Below are 20297 nucleotides of genomic sequence, written 5' to 3'. Positions count from 1 at the left end.
CACATACTATGTCTGTGAGTGAAATAAGTGTGCTAAGCTACTTTGCTTATTGTTTTAGCAAAAATGTCTGCCAAACTTCTGTTATATGAATGGTTCTGACTCAGAAAGCCACACAAAGAAACTTGGGAGTATATGTTGTAAAGGCTAGTTATGGTAGAATGAAGTAATAAGGGAGTTGTGTCACAGATATTCATAGAATCTAGACTTTAAGGAAGGTAATAGATAAAGAAAAAGAGATAACATCATCAAGGGTTCTGGGTTAGGTAACAGCAACATACTATAATTCCATGCTGTGAACAGTGAAGGAGTTGGAATTGTTAATATCAAGGGTAGGAACATATTGAGGCAATATTCCCAACATGGTGCCCTACGAAGGTGTTGGAAAAGCAATTTCTAAAATCTCCAGCCAGCATGGTCAAATATGGGACATTTAGCAGCACCTTGCTGAATCTTGGCAGATCTCAAAAACTGAAGCAGGATCCAGTCTGATGAGTACTCAGACGAGAGGCCATCAGGAAATCCCAAGGATGTAGGCTAGATTGGAAAGTCAAATAAAATATCCCAGAAGGTGACAATGACAAATGGGTACTTCACTGATGCCAAGGAAAATTACATGGATCAGGAGTTGAGTGTAACTGAAAGGAGATTTTAGTCCCAGGAGATGGCCTCAGGTTGGAAGGGTTCATTGGAATAGAAAAATTCAGGGGCACTTCTCCAGGGCTACAATGAAAATAAAGGGTAAGAAAACAGACAAGCAGTTGACTGAGGTCCTGAGATATCAACTATTACCTGCAATACAAGTATCAAATCTCGTCAAATATCTACTATTACTTGCAATACGGATATCAAAAAAGGTCCTGAATTTGTCCTCTGAACAAATCCAGCTGAGGGACTAGGGAACAGGAAGTGTCTTTGCATGTTTATGAGAGAAAGCATGTTGACATTAATCCAAGCGAGCTGGGTCTGTAGGAAAAGTCCTTCCCTTAAACTCAGGGGAGCTTTGAAGAGCTCCTTGAACATTGAAGAAATGTTTTCAGTGAAAGTGAGGAGGGAGGCCACCCTGCTGAGATGAAACTAAAAGACACCAAAAAAACGTCATAATCAGAGCAAATTAAGTTTATGATCCATGCCAGGATTCCCCTCCCCTTCTTTCTCAGGGTCATCTGAATTCCTTGTGATTCACAGCACTTTTGCTTTTCTTTTAAGCGAATTTAAATTATGTTCTCTCTCTCCCCCCCCCTCTCCTCCCCGCCCCTTAATCTTTGCAGGCCTTTGCACTGAAGCCAAGTGAAGAACCTTATGATTGCACTATACATAACTCAACTCAGATAAGACTTCAGAGGGGGAAAATACCCCAGCAACAGACAGCTCCTGCCTTTTGGAAAACTCACCCATCGATTTACACCACAGCAGCATTTTCTGGCTACACAGACTGATCTACAGCCGTGCTTCCATTTTCCTTTCAACGTCCATCTTAGAAATCCTTTTCCCGCCATGTTCCAGCGCTTCACCAGCCTTTTCTTCAGTGATAGCGGCACTGTTGAAGACCTTGAGGAACCTAAGCCTTTTGTTTCTAAAGAGGAAGAAGAAGATGGATGGCTTATTATTGATCTGCCAGGTGAGAAACGTTAGAGGAAATGATTGGATTCTCACGATATCATTCTCAAATTGCAGAATGGAAGCATTGTGACTAGTTGCAATTTTAAAAAGTGATACAGGGGAATAAAGGAACAGGGAGGGATTGGGGCAAAAGTAGTCAGGCAGCAATTCTTAAAGTTACGTACTAATGATTAAATACAGTTTAGAAAGAAAAGAAGTAGGGGGAACCCGGCCTTTCAGCAGCAGGGATCATTGGCCCTACTGCCCATTCCATCCTCTTTTGCCGCAGTTCGATGAAAGGACCACTTCTGGCTCATTCAGTCAAAGCCAGATTAAGGCATATGCTCAATATGGTGCAATTACTGTAAAGCCCAAGGTCGCAGGAGGCCTGTTACTGTTCTAGGCCTGCTTCCAATAGTTCCATATGAGGATATCTACAGTGTTTTTCTCCTCTTCCTCCTCCTTTCATTCTTTACACATTTACTACACATCTGTCCAGAAAGCTTATGAGAGAAAGAGAATCCCACCATTTCTACTCAGATTAAATATAACTGGAGGATAACAAGGAAGGAAGAGTCGATTTATCATCGCTTTCCATCCAAGCACTTGAAACATGTTGAGCTTTGTTCCAGCAGAATGCAACCATTTCAACGGTTCAGAAGGAACATTCTAGATGTGGTTCCAACCTTGGGATAAAACGTATTTTTGCTTCATGTGCAACCATTGTTTCAGGCCTCATTATGGACTTGATCCAGCCTTATTAACAGGCACATTAAAGACATGTCAGACAAAATAACCATATAAAAGTAAGAGTTTTAAAAGCCTAGGAAAATGAAAAGGTAGTGCCCTGCCTTCAAGACTTAAGAGTTGGTGCTGGATCAGGTTCTTGCAGGAGAACAGCCTGAAAATGGGCCGTCATAAAACATTTTTCTCCAGCTATCAGCCACCTAATCTGTGAAAGCAAGATCTCCTAGAAAAAAGCCTGTACATATTACTTCAATGGGCAGAAAATGGCAAATTTATGTAGCAAAAGTTATTCCTTCGGGAAGTTAGATCCCAAGTTGGACAGGATGTAATTACCATTCCACAGACTAGAAGAACCTGTGGCCCTTCAGATGTGGCTGAATGACTAGTCCCAGCAGTTCCAGTCGTATTGCCTACAGTGAGGGATACTGGGAACTATAAGTCTGCAACACCTGGAAGCCATAGGTTTCTCACCCCTATAGATCTCATACAGTACACCCAACAGCTTTCCCCCCCTTTGGTCTGTATGATTCACTCAGTCCTCCTTCCATCTGTACAGAGATTAGGGTGTGATGTAAAATGGTTCAGGTGATGCTGGCCATGCAGATTAGCTGCTTCTGCAGGGTAATTATCTCACACTATATTTTCCCTGTTTTTTTCAGAGAAAGGTCTCAGGTTTAAGGTCTGAACCCCAAATTTGAAGTCTGCAGCAAATATTCTACCACTTCTAGCACTTTAAAAGGATACAAATAGTAAAGTTTTGTTAACTATGCAGTTAACAGAGTTAGCAGAGTCCATGGATGATCCAACAATAAGCAAAGGAAGGAAGTTGGCCTCTGAGCCATTGCTTTTCCTTTGGGCTTGTCTTATGCAAGAAACACAAACTTCCTCTTTGGGTGGCTCCTAATTTATCAGTTCCCAACTTAAAATATACTCTTCTCTCAGCTCTTTCCATATACCTAAAATGGAAATAGATAGAGGGGAGGATTGGCTGGCTGTGGTCAAGTGCATCCCATAGACCGAGCCCCACCCCACACAATTCACTGTGGTTGCAAGTCATTCCTTAGAAGAGAGAAAACCCTGTCTCTAGCTCTTCTCCCCTGTCACTCCCACCTTCTCTGTGCAAACTATAGGCTGGGAGTCAGGGAAAGTGGCAGGGAGAACAGAACCACATACATGGGTGGCTGCTTCTGCTAACGGCTAAGGCACAGGGAGAAAATAAGCCACGTCCTGCTGGTTTCCAAGTGGCAGTGATGTGCTGCTAGTGGGTCACACTGGAGTGTTGTGAATATCTCCAGTGTTAGTAATTAAAAGCTCCTTCAAGTTGAGTTTGACTCTGTGACCTCATGGTCACATCCATGTAGTTTTCCTGGCATGGTCATAACCTTCTTTTGGGATATGTCTACAATTTCCCAGCCTAGACCACAAGCTTTGGATTTTCTGGTAGTCTCCTATCAACCAATACGAACCAGGTACAACCCTGTTCGGTGTTTGAGCTTGGCTAGGTGCTTTTCTGCAGGTGGGGTCAGTCTCATTAAGGCACCGTTTTAGGAAGGTCCTGGCATAAGGGCCATAACATAAAAGATAACACATAATAAAACATAATATAAACACAAGCATTTTGCTTCCTTAGTCTACTCAACCCTATGGTGACAAAGCCTCTCTTCTAGCCATACTGGGACCTTGGTTATACCGGGATGAAGTTTGCAGTGATTTTGTGTTCCTCCCTTTTAGGAACAGGCAGCTATGCCATCTTCTAATTCATCCCATAATTTTCACCATTCTTTCCACTTTGTTGCTTCCAATGGCAAAGGTAGCACTAGCAAAAGTCTCAAAAAAGCTATAGAGCATTCTAGGCATATCTCCTTGCCTTTCCAGGGCATGAGTTTCCATCATATTTTGATTTGATAATATTTATAATTATAATTACAGACATTTTTCAGATCTTAATGGTAGTTTAATTAACAATTTACTGGAAAAAAGGTCCTGCTATCTCAGTAGACTTTGCTTCAAAATCAGTGGCTAGATAACTTACATTGCATTGAACCATAATGTGGGTTTTGGTTTGGCTTAGTGGGGCAACCCAGCTATTGCCATGTGTAAGCCATGGTTTAGGGCTCAGTATGTTATGGGAGTCCAGTCACTTATAGCTTAAGCAACCAACTATATTAAGCAAGCAATTGGTTAGCATGATTGATCAAGTCACTCTGTTTGTTTGTTTGTGTGTTTTCAAGATTTCTGTATATCCCAATCATAAGTCTCTGAGCAACTTACAAAAATAAAACAGTGGCATAAAATGATGTAACAGCTCATAAAACAATAAAAGTGTAATGAGCAAATAAACCCAACTGGTTGAAAATGTAATAGCAGCTTGCCTATCAATGATGACCCAAAAGCCCACTCCCCTTCTGAATAATAACAGAGCAGAGACCTTCTTTACACTGAGGAATGGCCAACTGGTCCCTACGGCTGAAGAAGCCACCAAGAATGCATGTCCCTACCCCCAAGCCTCATGGAGGAAATATGGGGTGTGCATCCATGACCCTAAAGTATAGAATGGCAGATTTCACCTGGAGCCATTGGTCCTGAAGGAAATCAGGACCCAAACCATAAAGGGCTTTATAGGTGGTACTACACTTTGAACTATATCCAGAATTTTTTAAGTAACTAGTGCAGCAATGGCAAAGATGTTGCTCTACTGGATCAACTTGCACCTGTCAGCAGTTGAGCTGCTACTTTCTGTACAGTACTGTATTTCCAAATACTCTTCAAAGACAGCCCCAAGAAGAACGCATTGCATTATTCCAAACATGAGATGCTGGGGGTATTAATGGCTTCGGTTCAGGTATTTTGATACAAGAAAGGCCACATTTGGTATACCAGATGAAGCTGGGTGAAGGTTCTCCTGGCCACGGCCTCCACCTGCTGTCCCAATAGGAGCCATGAGTCCAGGAGAACTCCCAGATCATAGACCTCCACCATCAGAGGGAGTGCCACCCCATCCAGAGCCAAAGTGGGGGCTTCTGAGGAGCCACGTGATTTCTGGACTATCACTCCAACTTGCAGGGATTTAATCTAACACTTTTTCAACCCATCCAGTCCCTGACAGCCACATCTGTTTCATCTCCTACTCAGCCTAGCATATAGATGTATAAAAAACTGATGATAACTTAGCTTGGATCAATGGGTGACCTCTACCTGCAATTTCACATAGATATCAAATAAGATGAGAATAGGATTGAACCGTGAGGCACCCCACACTAAGTGGATATGGACGTGGCCTTGATCCCTCTTCTCCCATCACTATTGACTGGAGCTACCCAGTTAGGAAGGAGCAGAACCACTGAAAAAAAAACCCTTACCGTCTGCCCAGAAGGATACCTTATTGATCATACTGAAGGCTTCTGAGAGATCTAACAGGACCAGAAGTGCTATATTCCTCCCACCCCTTGCCCCAGGTCCTATTAGAAGTCATCCACAAGAGCAACCACTATAGTTTCTGTCCCATGCCTGTGCCTGAAACCTGGCAAGAATCCAAATAATTTGTTTACAATTACACTTTTGGCTTGAAATTCTGTGTGTCTCCCAGACTAGTTTTTCAGGCCAGCCAGATCTCTGCCTTTGTCCTGCTGTTGGGTGGAAGTCATATGACTCAATCATTTCCAATGGCAATTGTTTGCTTGCAAATTAAGTGAAGAAGCCAAGTCAACAATGTTCTCCATAGCTTTGTTTTTAACATATTGCTCCTTGCCAATCCTCTTTATTTTTCTAAGTTACATTTTAGTATCTTGACTTGAAACCAAACTATTATACTCCCCTTTTTGCCCTTATACTGGAGTGTGCTATAAAATAGGTTTCAGATTAAAAGGACTGTTCTTTCCTTAGGAACGTTATTGCATTTGATCTCTATCTTGGGCTTCATGTGCTTCATGCCTTTAGCACTTCTGTCTGGAGCACTAAGCAATGAGTGCTACACTCACAAATAAGACACAGAGAACTAACAGATGCAGCATACTCTCCCACGGAGTGGCTGAGAAAATGCGGCAACGTAGCATACAATCTTGTGTCTCCAATACTCCTTCCCAATGTTCAACTGTTCCTCAACTATTTGCTGTGGAAAATGCTCCAAAGTTGCTTAGGTGATAGGCGAGAAACAGTTGAGAATCAGGAAAGAGGCAGCCAAACAATGGGACTCCAGAGCCCCCTTTTCCCTGTAGCTCAGCTATTTCTTGAAAAGGGCAGGGAGAATCAACCTGGTGACTTCCAGGTTTCTTTAAACCACAATTCCCCTCAATACCACCATCAGATCATATAATGAGCATTTGCAGTAGTTGTTATTCAAAACATTTTGGGGGACACCATATAGCATCTCCCTAGAGAAGGGATGGGAAGCATAAACAACCAGAATGCTTTGAAATTGCAGGGATGGAAGCCAAGTGAGCTACTGGTAGTGGATGAGGGTAATCAGTTCGCTAACCAGCAGTCTCTGCCTGAGGGGAAAATACAGAGTTGCCTTTCTTTCACCACAGACACAAGTCATACAAACTAGGCATTATGAGGGACAGACAGCTGGAGGAAAGGATATTCTGTAGTTCCTTGCTTCAACTGTTTCCCAAACTGTGGGCCTCCAGAACCTATATCTGAAGCTCTAAGTCCCAACAGGTCCAGACAACACGGCCAGTGATATGGGATACTGGGAGCTGCAGTTTAGCAACACCTGAAGGCCCACGGATTTTCCATCTTTTTAATTCCTATACATTACAGTATGACAGTTAACCCATATTAACCCAGCCAGCATTGGTGAGACTGATGGATACTTCAAAAAATTTCCTGAAATAAATAAATAATAATAATACATAGTAATTTATTGAATTTATATGCCACCTGACTTAAGTATGTCCAGTAGTCTAGATCAGTCTAAAACATTTTTTTAAGTGGCCTTCTATAACCTGGTGTTCCTTCCATTTCTATATTCCTAACCAGCATAGCCACTGTATTAGCAGGGGGTATTGGAATTGAAACAGATTCTGTTGGGAGGGCATCAGTTGGGGAAGATTGGCTTAAATCAAAATAATCACTATATGAAATGATTATATGTAAATAATCATGATCCCCAACACCATCCCCCACCCATCTTGTTTTTAAGCCAGATAGACTTCAGCAGCTGCAAGCTGAGTGATATTTTGATCTTTGTATTCTTCCTGCTACATGCTTGGCCAACAATCTACAAGATGCAACGTTGGTTGGTTGAAAAAAACAAAAACAAGAAACTAATCGCATACCTCTGGGTAATCAGAGATCTAATTATGGCCACCCTGTTCCTGGTACCAGAATTACACAAGCCTAACTAAGAGATCAGCAGAGCCTCCACCTTCAAATCTATTACATGAGCAGTCCAATGATGTAGAGATTATTTTTCTGCAACAGAGGGAGTGATGTCATCTGCTGAAGCACCAGGCTAATTGATAGGTTCTCTTGGCTTTTGCAAATGAATTGGATGATCATAAGGATTTCGAGTTTTACTAGTTTAATATTCTCAGTGGCAGGCTAGGCAAGAGAAAGACGGAGAATGAAGAAAAACAAATTAAAATAGAAACCATAGGATTTGATAGGATCTCAGTTCACCTAGCAGAGTAAATGACAATCATTAATTTCGAGATGGTTTGCATTTCTAATTATGTCTAAAGGCCTGGTTTCTAATTAATGTGAATTACAGTAGGCCCAGACCTTTTATTAAAGTTCATTTGTTTTAGAGGAAGAAAGTAAGCACCATTTAGGTCAGTAAAACTTCTTTCCAGGTACACCTCTGGATTTAGTAATCATAATCGAGATTTAATTCCATGACGTAATTGGACCAGTGTATAGGCACAGAATACACAACTTGTTGTCTATGAAAATTCTTATTCAAATATTTTAAAATAAGAGCTTATGTGTGATGTATGAAACACTTTATATTCCTGTATCCAAATACAATTCAGAATTGCTGCGGCTGTTTGAAATGGAAGCCAGGCAGATAATCTGCCATGATTTCTCCATTTAATTTTAGAAGAAGATGCGGGGAGTTTTCTCTATCTATCTATCTGTCAAATTTTATTACTGCCCATCTCCCCCCCGAAGGAGGGACTCTGGGTGGTTTACAGAAACAGGATTTAAAATTCAGTATCAATATAAATACAATAATAAATAGACAATAAAAATATAAAAATAAAATAAAATATGATAAAATCCAGATGGCTAAAAGTTGTGTTTCAGTCTGTGAGTATACAAGATCGTCCTAGGGCACTAGCCATCCCCACGAATGGCTGTTCCCCATCCTTCTCCAGGCATGATGGCAAAACCAGGTTTTTAGCTTTTTGCAGAAGTCCAGGAGCAAGGGGGCTTGTCTCACCTCTGGGGGAAGGATGTTCCAGAGGGTGGGAGTTTTGGTTTTGATCAGAAGAACCCTGACAGAGACTGTATGGGACTCCATGTTTTTTCCCTGTTTTAAATTACCTACAGACTGTTATTAATCCTTATAGGGGTATGTGAGAATGGTGTGTAAGTAAGACTGTCTTGGTGTATTTGTGCAAGTGACTCTAGAATTGTGCACAGAGCTCCAGAAAACATGGTGAGGGCGATGTGGTTGGGAGCAAAGTGATTCAGCCTGCTCCTTCCATGTAGCTTCTGAGGTCCTTGCCCAAGTGTTAGCCCAGTGAGGTAGTCCAGACAAGAAGCATAATCAGGAGTACTAGCACTATCTTTATTGTAAGGTTATATTAACAGAATCTTGCAAGACTGAAAGTATTTCTCCCCCTCCTTTCCTTTTACTCTCTGGAAAACTAGGGAAGATCCCTTCTGAAACATTTCCCGTGGTCTCCCTCCCTCCTTCTGTGGGCTGATATACCTTTTACAGGCCAGTTGTCCAGTCTGTGGCTCTCCCTCCCGTCTCCCAGGGTCATTCCCACATACCATTATACCAGGGCAGAGATGCATAGCTTTCAAACCCAGGACCACACTAGGTTCTGAGTAGCATGCCAGGGGAAAAACTCCAAGAGACAGAACAAAAACAGAATTTGATATAATTTAAATTGTAGCTTCCATTCAAAAGAGTTAATCTTATGACACTGATATCTCCAAACCTCATCTTGCAACTTTTTAAACCAACAAATCAAGGAAAAAGCCTCTGCAGTTTTTCAGGCTATGTCCCATTGAGATTAATGGTAATCCAGAGAAATACAGATTTGTTCCTGCCCTCAGAAAGTCAGTGGCCCATACTCACCTTGGGCAAGTTGGTCGTGTGGATCAGCCCCAAGACTTTAACAACCATGCCCCACCCTGGAGCAAAGTATATTCCTTATTAGCATGATTACAAGTATTATGATTTAGGTGGCAAAGATTTCTAGAATATCAGATTGGGGATGACTGCAAAAGAGAAGGAGACAGCAAGGAAAAAGCAAAGACAATAAAGAATTAATACTTTTCATTTAGGCTTTGTGCAGAAATATAGTGTGGGATCCAGCCCCACATCTCTTTCTTAACTGCAGCTGCCTTTGTGTCCTGAAAAACTACTCCCAAGGGTTCTCCACAAGTGGTGTTTACATCAATTCTGACATAGCAACACACTTCCATGTTCCCATGACATCACCCTCCTTGACAGCCAAACGCATTTTTTTCCAGCTCGGCTATGGCAGCGTTCAAATAGCAAAGTGTCTGTTTTGCAGTTTGTGACAATAGACAATCTGGGGGCTTAGACATGGCCTGCTTTCCTGCTTGTGGGAACTCTTGGCTAATTCTGCTCCCGCTGCCTGAATTGGGAGCTCTCGAGTACAGTGTTTCTCAACCTTGGCAACTTTAAGATGTGTGGACTACAACTCCTAGAAATCCCCAGCCAGCTAGATGGGTAGTCCACACATCTTAAAGTTGCCAAGGTTGAGAAACACTGCTCCAGTAGGTTTAAGAAGCAACCTTATCAACAAACCTCACCATCATCTTTCTAGTCAATTTTATGGGCCCGATAAAAAAACTGTCCAGCTTGGTTTTCTCTGCTTATGTAAACTGCCTGGGCCAAACATGCTTTGTCCTCCTTCCCAGACTCTGGGCTAAAATGAGCCATTATTCTCCCCACAACCCACACCCCCACTCCCATGTAGAGACTCTGCTGCAACATACAACCATAGTTGCAACTGGAAGAAAAATGGCCTGGCTGCATAACTAGGGTGCCACCATCATAGCTTTCAATGTGAGTTCCTATGCTGGAAGCATGACATCTCAATAGCCAGGCAGTTTTTCCTTGTACAAGGACCTCAGATGACATTATGCGGGAGCAGGGAGAGAATCTGGTTGTTTGCAATGCAAACTTATTGATCCTCCAACTTGATAGACCTGTTGGCATATAAGCTTTACATGCTTAATACAGCTGTATAATACTTTGCATTTAATTCCAAAAAGTGTTTTGAAGCAAGTGGGGTAGAAACACAGCATCTATTTGAAACTCTTTAAAGCAGCCCCATTTTTTTTCTGAAACTGGAAAAAGTTAAGTAAAGCAAATGAGGGAGAAGACAGAGTTGCTTCAAAGCATTGCAGACAAGGTGCTGGGCTAGAAACCAGGAGACTGAGAGTTCTAGTCCTGCCTTAGGCATGAAAGCCGGCTGGGTGCCCTTGGGCCGGTCACTCTCTCTCAGCCCAACTCACCTCACAGGGTTGTTGTTGTGGGGAAAATAGGAGGAGGAAGGAGTATTAGGTATGTTCGCCGCCTTGAGTTATTTATAAAAATAATAAAGGCGGGATAAAAAAGAAACAAATAAATAAATAAATGAAAATACATTTGTGCCCTGTGTGTTCTGAAGAACTCCTTGGAATCAATTCTGAAGTACTGCACAATCTTAAATTCTATTTTTAGAGAATTCCTTAAAAATGGTGGAAATTCGTGCAAAATTGAATATGTTTGTCCCATCATTTGAAGATTCTTCTTTTTCAGAGCAAGTTCCATCAAAATCTTAATTACAGCATCCAGCGTTTGGTGTTTCTTTCATCTTCACCAGGATATGATTTGACAATCTAGCAAAAATGCATTTTTAAAAAACAGTTGTTGCAATTCCAGAGTAGGTCATGTTAGAACAGCTATGCTAGAGAATCAGCCCAACCCTGCATGGATAGAACTCCTGTATGTATGTATGTATGTATGTATGTTCTATCCCACCTTTCTTAGAGGAGGTCAAGATGGCATACATAATGCTCCTTTCTCCTATTTTTCCACAGAGATAACCCTGGACTGACACAAAATCACCCAGTGAGCTTCTGTAACTGAGGGCATACCAGAGCGTGGGTCTCCCTGCTTCTAGTTCAGTATATTAACCGCTACACCCCACTGGCACTATTACACAGAAAGTGTTCTTAGGAAAATTAAGACAACTGTTTGTGTAATGTCAGTTTGTTTCTGTAAGACTTTAAGTTTGCTGTGCTGGGACTTCATGCTGCTCTGCCGTTTTTGCTAGCAGCAAAGCTTCCCCATTTTAGGATAACTGGGGGAAATAGCAACTGCTGTGTCTCTTGTGAAATCATGAGCTCAGTCCCTCTGATCAGCAATCAAGAAGAAGCATAACTCTAGTAGAGAAGGGACCTTCTGAAGCAGTTATATGTTGGTCCGCCTAGACCTTTTTTACTTCTCCATTTTTACAGACCTCTCACCTTGTGTGACTAAGATGTAGCCTTATTTACTTCCTTATTTGCTGAAACTTTGTCACCATTTCAAAGATTTTTTTTTTTGCTGTTTCAGCATACTTGATGGGTTGCCATCTTTCTTAGACTTCCTCTAAGGAGTGACAGCAAAAGGAGTCCAAGGTCATGCTCGGTAGGGGTGTGCTAGGCATACCTAAAGCTTCCTGCCTTGTTCTCTGGTCCTTTTCAAATGTGCAGGCAGTGAGGAGAAGAGGAAGAAAAAGGAGCACCCTTGCTTGGCTTTGCCTTCTTCCACTGGGCAATTGTATGGTTTCTACTGAAAGGGAACAGGCAATGGAGTCAGAAGCGAGGAGGGCTTAAGACTAACACAGGGGGTTTAATTTTATTTTTCATTTCCAAATGAGGCTAAAATTTCAGTGAAGATTTTCTGGATAGAGCAGCTTCTCTGGCTTCTTCCATGTTAATCCCATGATTATGGAGGTTTTCCTAAATCAAGAAGCAGGGGCAGCTGGGAAAGCTGCAGAATGGTGGAGAGGTAATCTAACAGAAAACAGTTGTACAGTATCCCACAACAATAAATGAAACTCACAAACATCTCCAAGAGATTCTAAAACACCCTGAGAACAAAGGAGAAGAAAATGGGAAATCATATGACAAATTTTGGCACAATCTATCTATATACTACTAAAGCTCTCGTATCTGTTTAATAATTTGTAATCTTTCACTGGGTGAGACAGTGCATCATAGGGCAAACATTTTTGAACCAAAGTACCTCAGATGGGCTAACTTGCAGAATGTGTCCAAAATCTGGAACCCATGACTCCTGTGGAATAGAAATCTGGCAAATTTTATAAAATATTTTATGATGTAAAAATATCATAAAACATTTTATGACATAATACAAAATGTCATAAAACATTTCCTGTGGATAACTCCTGATGTTTGACTGGGCTATACAGTTCAGTATGAATGACATGGGCTATTTTCAAGGTAGATACATCTCTGAATTGCGGCGTCCTTGGTGCTCTCTGAGCCTTGTTGTTTTCTTGCAGATGTTTCATTGCCAGACTAGGCAACATCTTCAGTGCAAAGAGGGAGTGGGCCTTGCTCTCAGTTTATATACCGTGGCTTGCCCTGCTTGTGTTGGTGGGGGTGTTGTTCTCTCCTTGGGAGTTCTTTGATTGGGTTGTCGTTTGCTGCTTGGTTGATCACCTGAGTTAATAGTTCCTTGATTAGGGTGTATTGTGCTGTTTGATGGTTCATCTGGTGTTAATCCTAGTGTTGATTTTTGCATATCTGGGTGTTGATTGCTGGCAAGGGAGTGTACTGGTCTTTTGGCTTTTCTATTGTCTCTTTTGAATGGTATGTAAATATTGTTTACCTCTATGTGTCTGTTGTTGGCTGCTTTGTCTGAGTGCCAGGCTTCCAGGAATTCTCTGGAGTTTTTGGATTTGGCTTGGTTTAAGATGCTTACAGTTTCCCAGTTGAAACTGTGGTTGAGTCTGTCGATGTATTGTGAGATTAAGGAGTTCTCATTGTGTCTTCTGACTGCAGTTGGTGTTCGTGGATGCGCTCTGCTAGTCTTCTGCCTGTCTGTCCTACATAGTGGCTGTTACAGTCTTTGCATTGCATGTTGTAAATAACTCCTGTTTTTTCTTCTTGGGCTATTGGGTCTTTTGGGTTGCTTAATATGTTTTGAAGAGTTTTGAACTCTTAATATGTTTTGAAGAGTTTTGAACTCTTAATATGTTTTGAAGAGTTATGAACTCTTAATATGTTTTGAAGAGTTTTGAACTCTTAATATGTTTTGAAGAGTTTTGAACTCTTAATATGTTTTGAAGAGTTTTGAACTCTTAATATGTTTTGAAGAGTTTTGAACTCTTAATATGTTTTGAAGAGTTATGAACTCTTAATATGTTTTGAAGAGTTTTGAACTCTTAATATGTTTTGAAGAGTTTTGAACTCTTAATATGTTTTGAAGAGTTTTGAACTCTTAATATGTTTTGAAGAGTTTTGAACTCTTAATATGTTTTGAAGAGTTATGAACTTTTCAAAACATATTAAGCAACCCAAAAGACCCAATAGCCCAAGAAGGAAAAACAGGAGTTATTTACAACATGCAATGCAAAGACTGTAACAGCCACTATGTAGGACAGACAGGCAGAAGACTAGCAGAGCGCATCCACGAACACCAACTAGCAGCCAGAAGACACGATGAGAACTCCTTAATCTCACAACACATGGACAGACTCAACCATAGTTTCAACTGGGAAACTGTGAGCATCCTAAACCAAACCAAATCCAAAAACTCCAGAGAATTCCTGGAAGCCTGGCACTCAGACAAAGCAGCCATCAACAGACACATAGAGGTAAACAATATTTACATACCATTCAAAAGAGACAATAGAAAAGCCAAAAGACCAGTACTCTCCCTTGCCAGCAATCAACACCCAGATATGCAAAAATCAACACTAGGATTAACACCAGATGAATACTCAAACAGCAGAATACACCCTAATCAAGGAACTATTAACTCAGGCAATCAACCAAGCAGCAAACAACAGCCCAATCAAAGAATTCCCAAGGAGAGAACAACACCCCCACCAACACAAGCAGGGCAAGCCACAGTATATAAACTGAGAGCAAGGCCCACTCCCTCTTTGCACTGAAGATGTTGCCTAGTCTGGCAATGAAACGTCTGCAAGAAAACAACAAGGCTCAGAGAGCACCAAGGACGCCACAGTTCAACCCTGAGCTACAAATATTTGCTTCGATTGGTACATCTCTGAATATCTCCCTGAATTTTAAAGAATTTTTCCAGTGAAGGCAGCACATTAGAAGCTCTGCCATTGTTGAAGGCATTGAGGAATCTGGTAAGGAAATATCTCTGAAATGATGACCCAATGGATCAAGGGTTGTCTAGTATTTGTTAAAATTGTGCAGCTGAGGCTGATAGGTCTCTCTAAATATGTGTGGGATTATTGCTTTAATCTAAAAAAAAGAGTATCTCTTCCAGTGCCTGGCGATTGGGTCAGTTTTAATAGGATAAGATAGAAAGCATGTTTTACTCAGGGAAGCACTTTTTAAAAAATCCTTGCCTGCTGGAGATGCCATGTAACTGATTTTAAACCACCCTTTCTGTTCCCAAATTTCCTTCTATGATTATTCTTTGTTCCTTATTCAAAAATAAAGTTGTTCTGTAATCTCATTAATTTTAGATTAGCACACATTTAAAGATATTAGCATCTGTAGATCATCAGCAGTTGATTTTTACTCTTTAGGAGAGATTTAGGTATTTTTATTATTTGCAAATACTCTTTTTACTCTATGCCTTTTTGGTATTTTAATAACCCAGTACCATAACTTACCACCTGCTTTGCTTCAGGATATTAATCTCCCTCCTTAATGCAACATGATAATTCCAGCCTTCCAAAACTGGGGTATTTGCACAAGCAACCAAAGCAGACCTATTTTACGGCCACAAATAAAACAGCAGACACAATTGGAGATTTGTGGCAAAGGATGCTGGAAAGCACATCACAAGTGGTGCACAGCTGCAGTTGCAAGTGATGCCGAGTATTGGAGTCACAGGATAGTTGGACATCTTGGGCCAGTCCTCCTCAGGGAAGACTTCAGGATGAGTCACACCAATGCCTTTGGGGTATCTTTTGCACTAATAATGCCCCCCTTTCTCTTCTCCTTCCCTTCCCTCTTCCTTCCCATCCATTGAATATATTGAATGTGTGCACCATTTTCCCTCCTGTAACCCACTCCTACGCACCCTGCATTGCCATGCATTCCTGTTGAATGGCTTTGCACTATGGTGTTTCTTTTGAATTTTGTTTGTGTTGTTGCTGCTGCTGTTCTGGCTGTTCCCATTTTGTGTGGCCGGTGATTGCTGTCATCTCTTATTAGATAGTTTGGCTTCAAGTCTTGGCACTGAGCAGTGGGTAGGTGAGAAGGATTCTGTTTGCGCTTCCCGTTGCCGCCATGGGTCCCTTCCACCTACCACGTCTTCACCCCACTCCCTCAGTGACTGTGTCAGCAGGTCCATGCCCTCTCAGCCTGACCCCTGCTTGATGGATGAGAGTTGGTTTGTTACCCCTCCCCCCTGTTTTACTGCAGAAGGTCCTGATCCTGTCAATATGGAGAGCAGCCCCATGGAGGACCTCTTGATTGAGCATCCCAGCATGTCTGTATATGTCACCACCAGCAGCAGCATCATTGTGGAAAGGGAGGATCCTGAGGAGAACATCCAGGAGAGGTAAGTTCAGGACAGGACTGAGAATTGCATCCAAGAGAGAACTGCAACAACTTGGAAGAACCTCTCCCCTCCCCTCCCCCTCCCCTCCCCCTCCCCTCCCCTCCCCCTCCCCTCCCCCTCCCTTCTTCTTCTTCTTCTTCTTCTTCTTCTTCTGCCTCTGTGAAATTAGTGGGACTTACTTCTGAGTAAATATGTGTAGGGTTATATGATTTGTTGTAAAAAGAATGCTTGAGGAATGTTATCCTTGCAAATACTGCTAAGTTCTGATTTGACTAACACTTCCTATTTTATTTGGCTGGATGGAATGTCACCCTCCCAATTAAATTTTGGGGTTTTTTTTTCCAGATGGATTCTCTGATGTAGCAAACTAGATATACAGTATATTCAGACACTTTCAACTTTCATAGAGTACTATGCATACTTGTGAACCCCAGATATGCCTACAAGTATGACATTATTCCTATTTGGGTGTTTGATTCCTCTCTGTGATTAGAATCATATAGAGAGGAGAGAAGCACTTGCTAACTTTATTCACATCGTTACATTTCTCTGCTTCTTGGAGATGCTACCCAGGAATTTTGCTACCTATGGAGGACAGTGAATGTACATTACAGCAGATTTGTGCTCAAATGTGCCCCCTGCTGCCTGGATGCATTGTGCATGAGGCCATCATTCTCTCTCCCATGGTTTTCAGTGCATGGTTGAATTGAATGCCTGAACAGACCCATAGTAAAATAATTTTGCCCCCTGAAAAAAGTAGGAGGGAGATTTTATGAATTGTCTGTGCATACAGCTGTCATGCATTGTGTTGTAGACTGTTGTAGACTGTTCCTTATCACCTTTACGAGTGAGTTGCTTATGTTAATTTTTATGAATCACTCTTTTGCTATTTAGGGAAAATGATGTATCCTTTGTCCTTTGAAACAGGGCCTTATATCAAAAGCACTGGGTCAACCTCAATCTTGTGTGCCTTTCTTTCTGCAGGGAAGTACCTGAAAACCGTTTACAGCGCCATCCCCCGCACCACTCCACTTCTCTTGCCACCAAGGCTGCCATCTTGGAGAAGGTCAATCAAGTGCGTCGGATTCAGAGGGCGAAGCAGTTGGCAGAGAAGCACAAGTTGAGCCAGAAAGTCATGAAGAGGCAGAACCGTGCCAGAGAGTGCCGCCCACAACGGGCCAAACCCCGAGGCCACTTTGTCTACCAACCATGCCAGCGCCAGTACAACTATTAAGCTACTTCAGGAAGTCTACACTGTGGGGCATTATCCTTTTAACTTTTAGCTTCACTAGTTCTTCACAATGCTTTTTCCATCCAAGAGGGTTGTCTTCACTCATTTCTGAAATTAACCGTCCCTCTCTGTGAGAATTTCCTACATTCTCATGAACTGGCAACATTAAATGGTAGATCTTTTGTGGGCTTTTCTTGAGCTTTATTCCCTACCCTATTTTTAGCAACAAATACATTTTCTGATCAATGACTTCCTTTTTGCATTTAATGTCCCATCTCCTATTCTACATCCTATTTCCAGATTTTGATTTGGATCTCATAGTGAATGAAACACAACATGCCTTGCTAACATTAAGAAACAAGACAGCAAGTCAACTTTGAAACTCCAATATATGGGGTTTTTTTTAAGTGTTGGAGAAACATACTGTATATGTATCTTGGTTATTAAGAGAAACCATGTTTCTTTGTGTGAGTGTGTTTCTTGGTCCTTAGGTAGCATGAATTCACACACTGGCTATTGTAGCGGTTGCCGGTGTTAGACTAATTTGGTGCTTCCAGTGAATATATCACCTTTATTTTAATTTAAATAAGTTACAGGAGGAACAAGGTGCCCTGTCATTTCTTTTCATCCCTTGTTGTTGCACTAGAGAGCCTGTGACATCAGTGCCTTTCTTTTTGACATCACGTTCATGACAAAAAAAAACAACCAACAGATTGTGATGTCACAAATGGAGATACCAGGTTCCTGTGCAAAATGGAACACAAAGAAACAAGAAGCCTAACAGCTCCCAAGTTAAAGATTAATGACATGTATTTTAACATATTTCCTTCCCTGAAAAATAAATAATTTGTATATTTGTTTCTTTTGCTGAGTTGATGTAGTGGCTACTCATGAATTTTCAAGGAATAAGGAATATCCTTAATTGCCTTAAGGTTGCAAGGCAATATAATGAAAATCTCTGGGAGTCTTGCCATTGACTTCAAATGGAATATAGATAGAACCTGAATTCTCTATTCAGAAGTGTCACATGATGCAAAGCTGCAACTTTGAAAACCCATTTTAGCAGATGCAATTAGCATTAACAATTTACAAATGCTACAGAGGATGTGTGGTTATGAAAAGGGCTAAGAGGTATGACTACAGTGGATTTCTCAAAGTACTCTTCCTTCATCTAATTATTTACAAGGCTACCAAGGAGTTTCTTACAGTACTATTAATGGCTCTATAATTTCATGATCAAGTATTTAGACAGGATGGACAACCTTTGGGGGCTCAGAGACACACTTGGAAGCTTTGGGGCACTTTTAGAACACGGTGTGCCAAGGGACGAGTTCCCATGATAAATCCAAATAGGTCCCATGATGGCTCACAAAAACCCACTTATCAGGAAGCCAACTGGGGAATTTGCTCCCCACTACCCCAGCTTACCTTAATAGGCAGGTGGGTGTTCTTCAGTATAAGCATAGTTGTAGCTACCCACTAATCCTTATTTTTTAAGGATTTTTAAAGGATGTCTACAGGACCTACTTGAGACCCAGGGGCATTCTTATTAGACGCTGGTATTTTTGCTTTGCAGCATGCCAGCTTCTGATAATTTTTTTAAATTAAACATATCTAAATTAAAATCAGGTGGAGCAAAGAGCCTGGTGTATCCATAAATAAATTTTAAAACAAAATGCAAACATACAAATTTACAAGCTTGCGGCTTTTTCATATATGTTTCCATGATGCTTCTTGTAAGAGAAATCTGTTCTGATCTTAGGAGAAAGAAAAATTGCAAGTAAGGAGGGAAAAATATATGAATTCAAAACAAAAGACTGAAATGGGATCCTCTTGGTTTGAGTACATTCATTATGTAGTAATTTAAAGATTGGCAAAATAGTGATAGAAACTGAGATAAAGAAGAAAAGGATAGAAGAAAGAACAGAACTAGTAGCCTTCATATGGAGTATTACTAAAGTGATCTTCCTTTAATCTGGTGCCATTCAGATGTATTGAAACCATATGTTTACAACATTCCTGGCTAAGGCCCATACTGGGTGATGGAAGCTGTAGTCCAACATATTTGAAAGGCACCATATATAGGGAAGCCTGTATTAAAGAGAAAATGCCAGTGACTTAATTAATACATAGATTTACACTACACATCAAGCGAGAAAGGCTGTTGAACTGTTAAATAAGTGAAAGCCAAAGAGACGTGTGGGCTCTTCAGTACAGAAGTGCCCTTTAAAGTAGGGCTAAGAAATCTACTTGGGTTTAGAATTTTGAAAGCTTGTCACGGGTTCTCACAAAAGAACTTCCACGAGGGTGTGGCTGGTCACAAAACACCCATCTACCAGATGACAATTTGGCAAAGTTGCTCCCTGTTACTCCCTCTAGCAGTGCAGGATGCTTCCCACCATCCCACTTCCTATAACTTTTTTTTTCCAATTGAGAAGGTCAGTGAGGTTTTTGCTGCAACTACACCCTGTTTTTATTTTCTAAGAATGGAACTTAGAGGAATTCTGGTAAATGAAGGTGATGCTTGAGGCTGGGGCTTTGCTTTGTGCTAGGCTAGCTTCCTATCCTTAGTTACTTAATTTCTAGGGATCTTTTACAAAATGGGGGCAAGAATCTGAAGGTAACAAAGAGAACATTTGTAGGCACACTGGGGTCCACAGGCACCAAGTTGTCCACCTTGCTCTAAAGAATAACGTGCGCCTAGATTTTGAAAGTTTGGATTCCCCTTTAAAGACCATCTCAACACTGGTATTATTTCCTGTCTGAAACATGGGGATTAGCTCTTCAAATCAACATTATTTC

The 20297-nt window shown here is 41.2% G+C and overlaps 1 protein-coding gene across 3 annotated transcripts; it reads left to right on the top strand.

Annotated features, from left to right (window-relative positions):
- The first annotated feature begins 1441 nt into the window (after positions 1–1441).
- TP53INP2 (tumor protein p53 inducible nuclear protein 2) lies at positions 1442–18352 on the top strand. 3 transcript variants are annotated; one of them, XM_063297209.1, is made up of 4 exons: positions 1442–1618; positions 15916–15954; positions 16126–16264; positions 17249–18352. In XM_063297209.1, exons 1-4 carry the CDS (start codon positions 1495–1497, stop codon positions 17496–17498), a joined length of 552 nt encoding a protein of 183 aa, XP_063153279.1. In that variant the 5' UTR covers positions 1442–1494; the 3' UTR covers positions 17499–18352. The 3 variants fall into 3 exon arrangements, with proteins under 3 accessions (XP_063153279.1, XP_063153280.1, XP_063153278.1); XM_063297210.1 differs by lacking the exon at positions 15916–15954; XM_063297208.1 differs by having other exon boundaries at positions 15916–16264.
- Positions 18353–20297: the final 1945 nt, after the last annotated feature.

The sequence above is a fragment of the Candoia aspera genome, chromosome 3 (genome assembly GCF_035149785.1).
Source record: "Candoia aspera isolate rCanAsp1 chromosome 3, rCanAsp1.hap2, whole genome shotgun sequence".
In the NCBI taxonomy this organism is placed as follows: Eukaryota; Metazoa; Chordata; class Lepidosauria; order Squamata; family Boidae; genus Candoia; species Candoia aspera.
The sequence above is the reverse complement of the archived record's forward strand: the minus strand, read 5'-3'. Positions and strand labels throughout refer to the sequence as shown.

Coding starts and splice junctions, on each gene's coding strand:
- TP53INP2 (XM_063297208.1), top strand. CDS start 1,495: ATGTTCCAGCGCTTCACCAGCCTTTTCTTCAGTGATAGCGGCACTGTT. Junction 1,619..15,915: donor GCTTATTATTGATCTGCCAG/GTGAGAAACGTT, acceptor ATCTCTTATTAG/ATAGTTTGGCTTCAAGTCTT. Junction 16,265..17,248: donor GAGGAGAACATCCAGGAGAG/GTAAGTTCAGGA, acceptor TTCTTTCTGCAG/GGAAGTACCTGAAAACCGTT.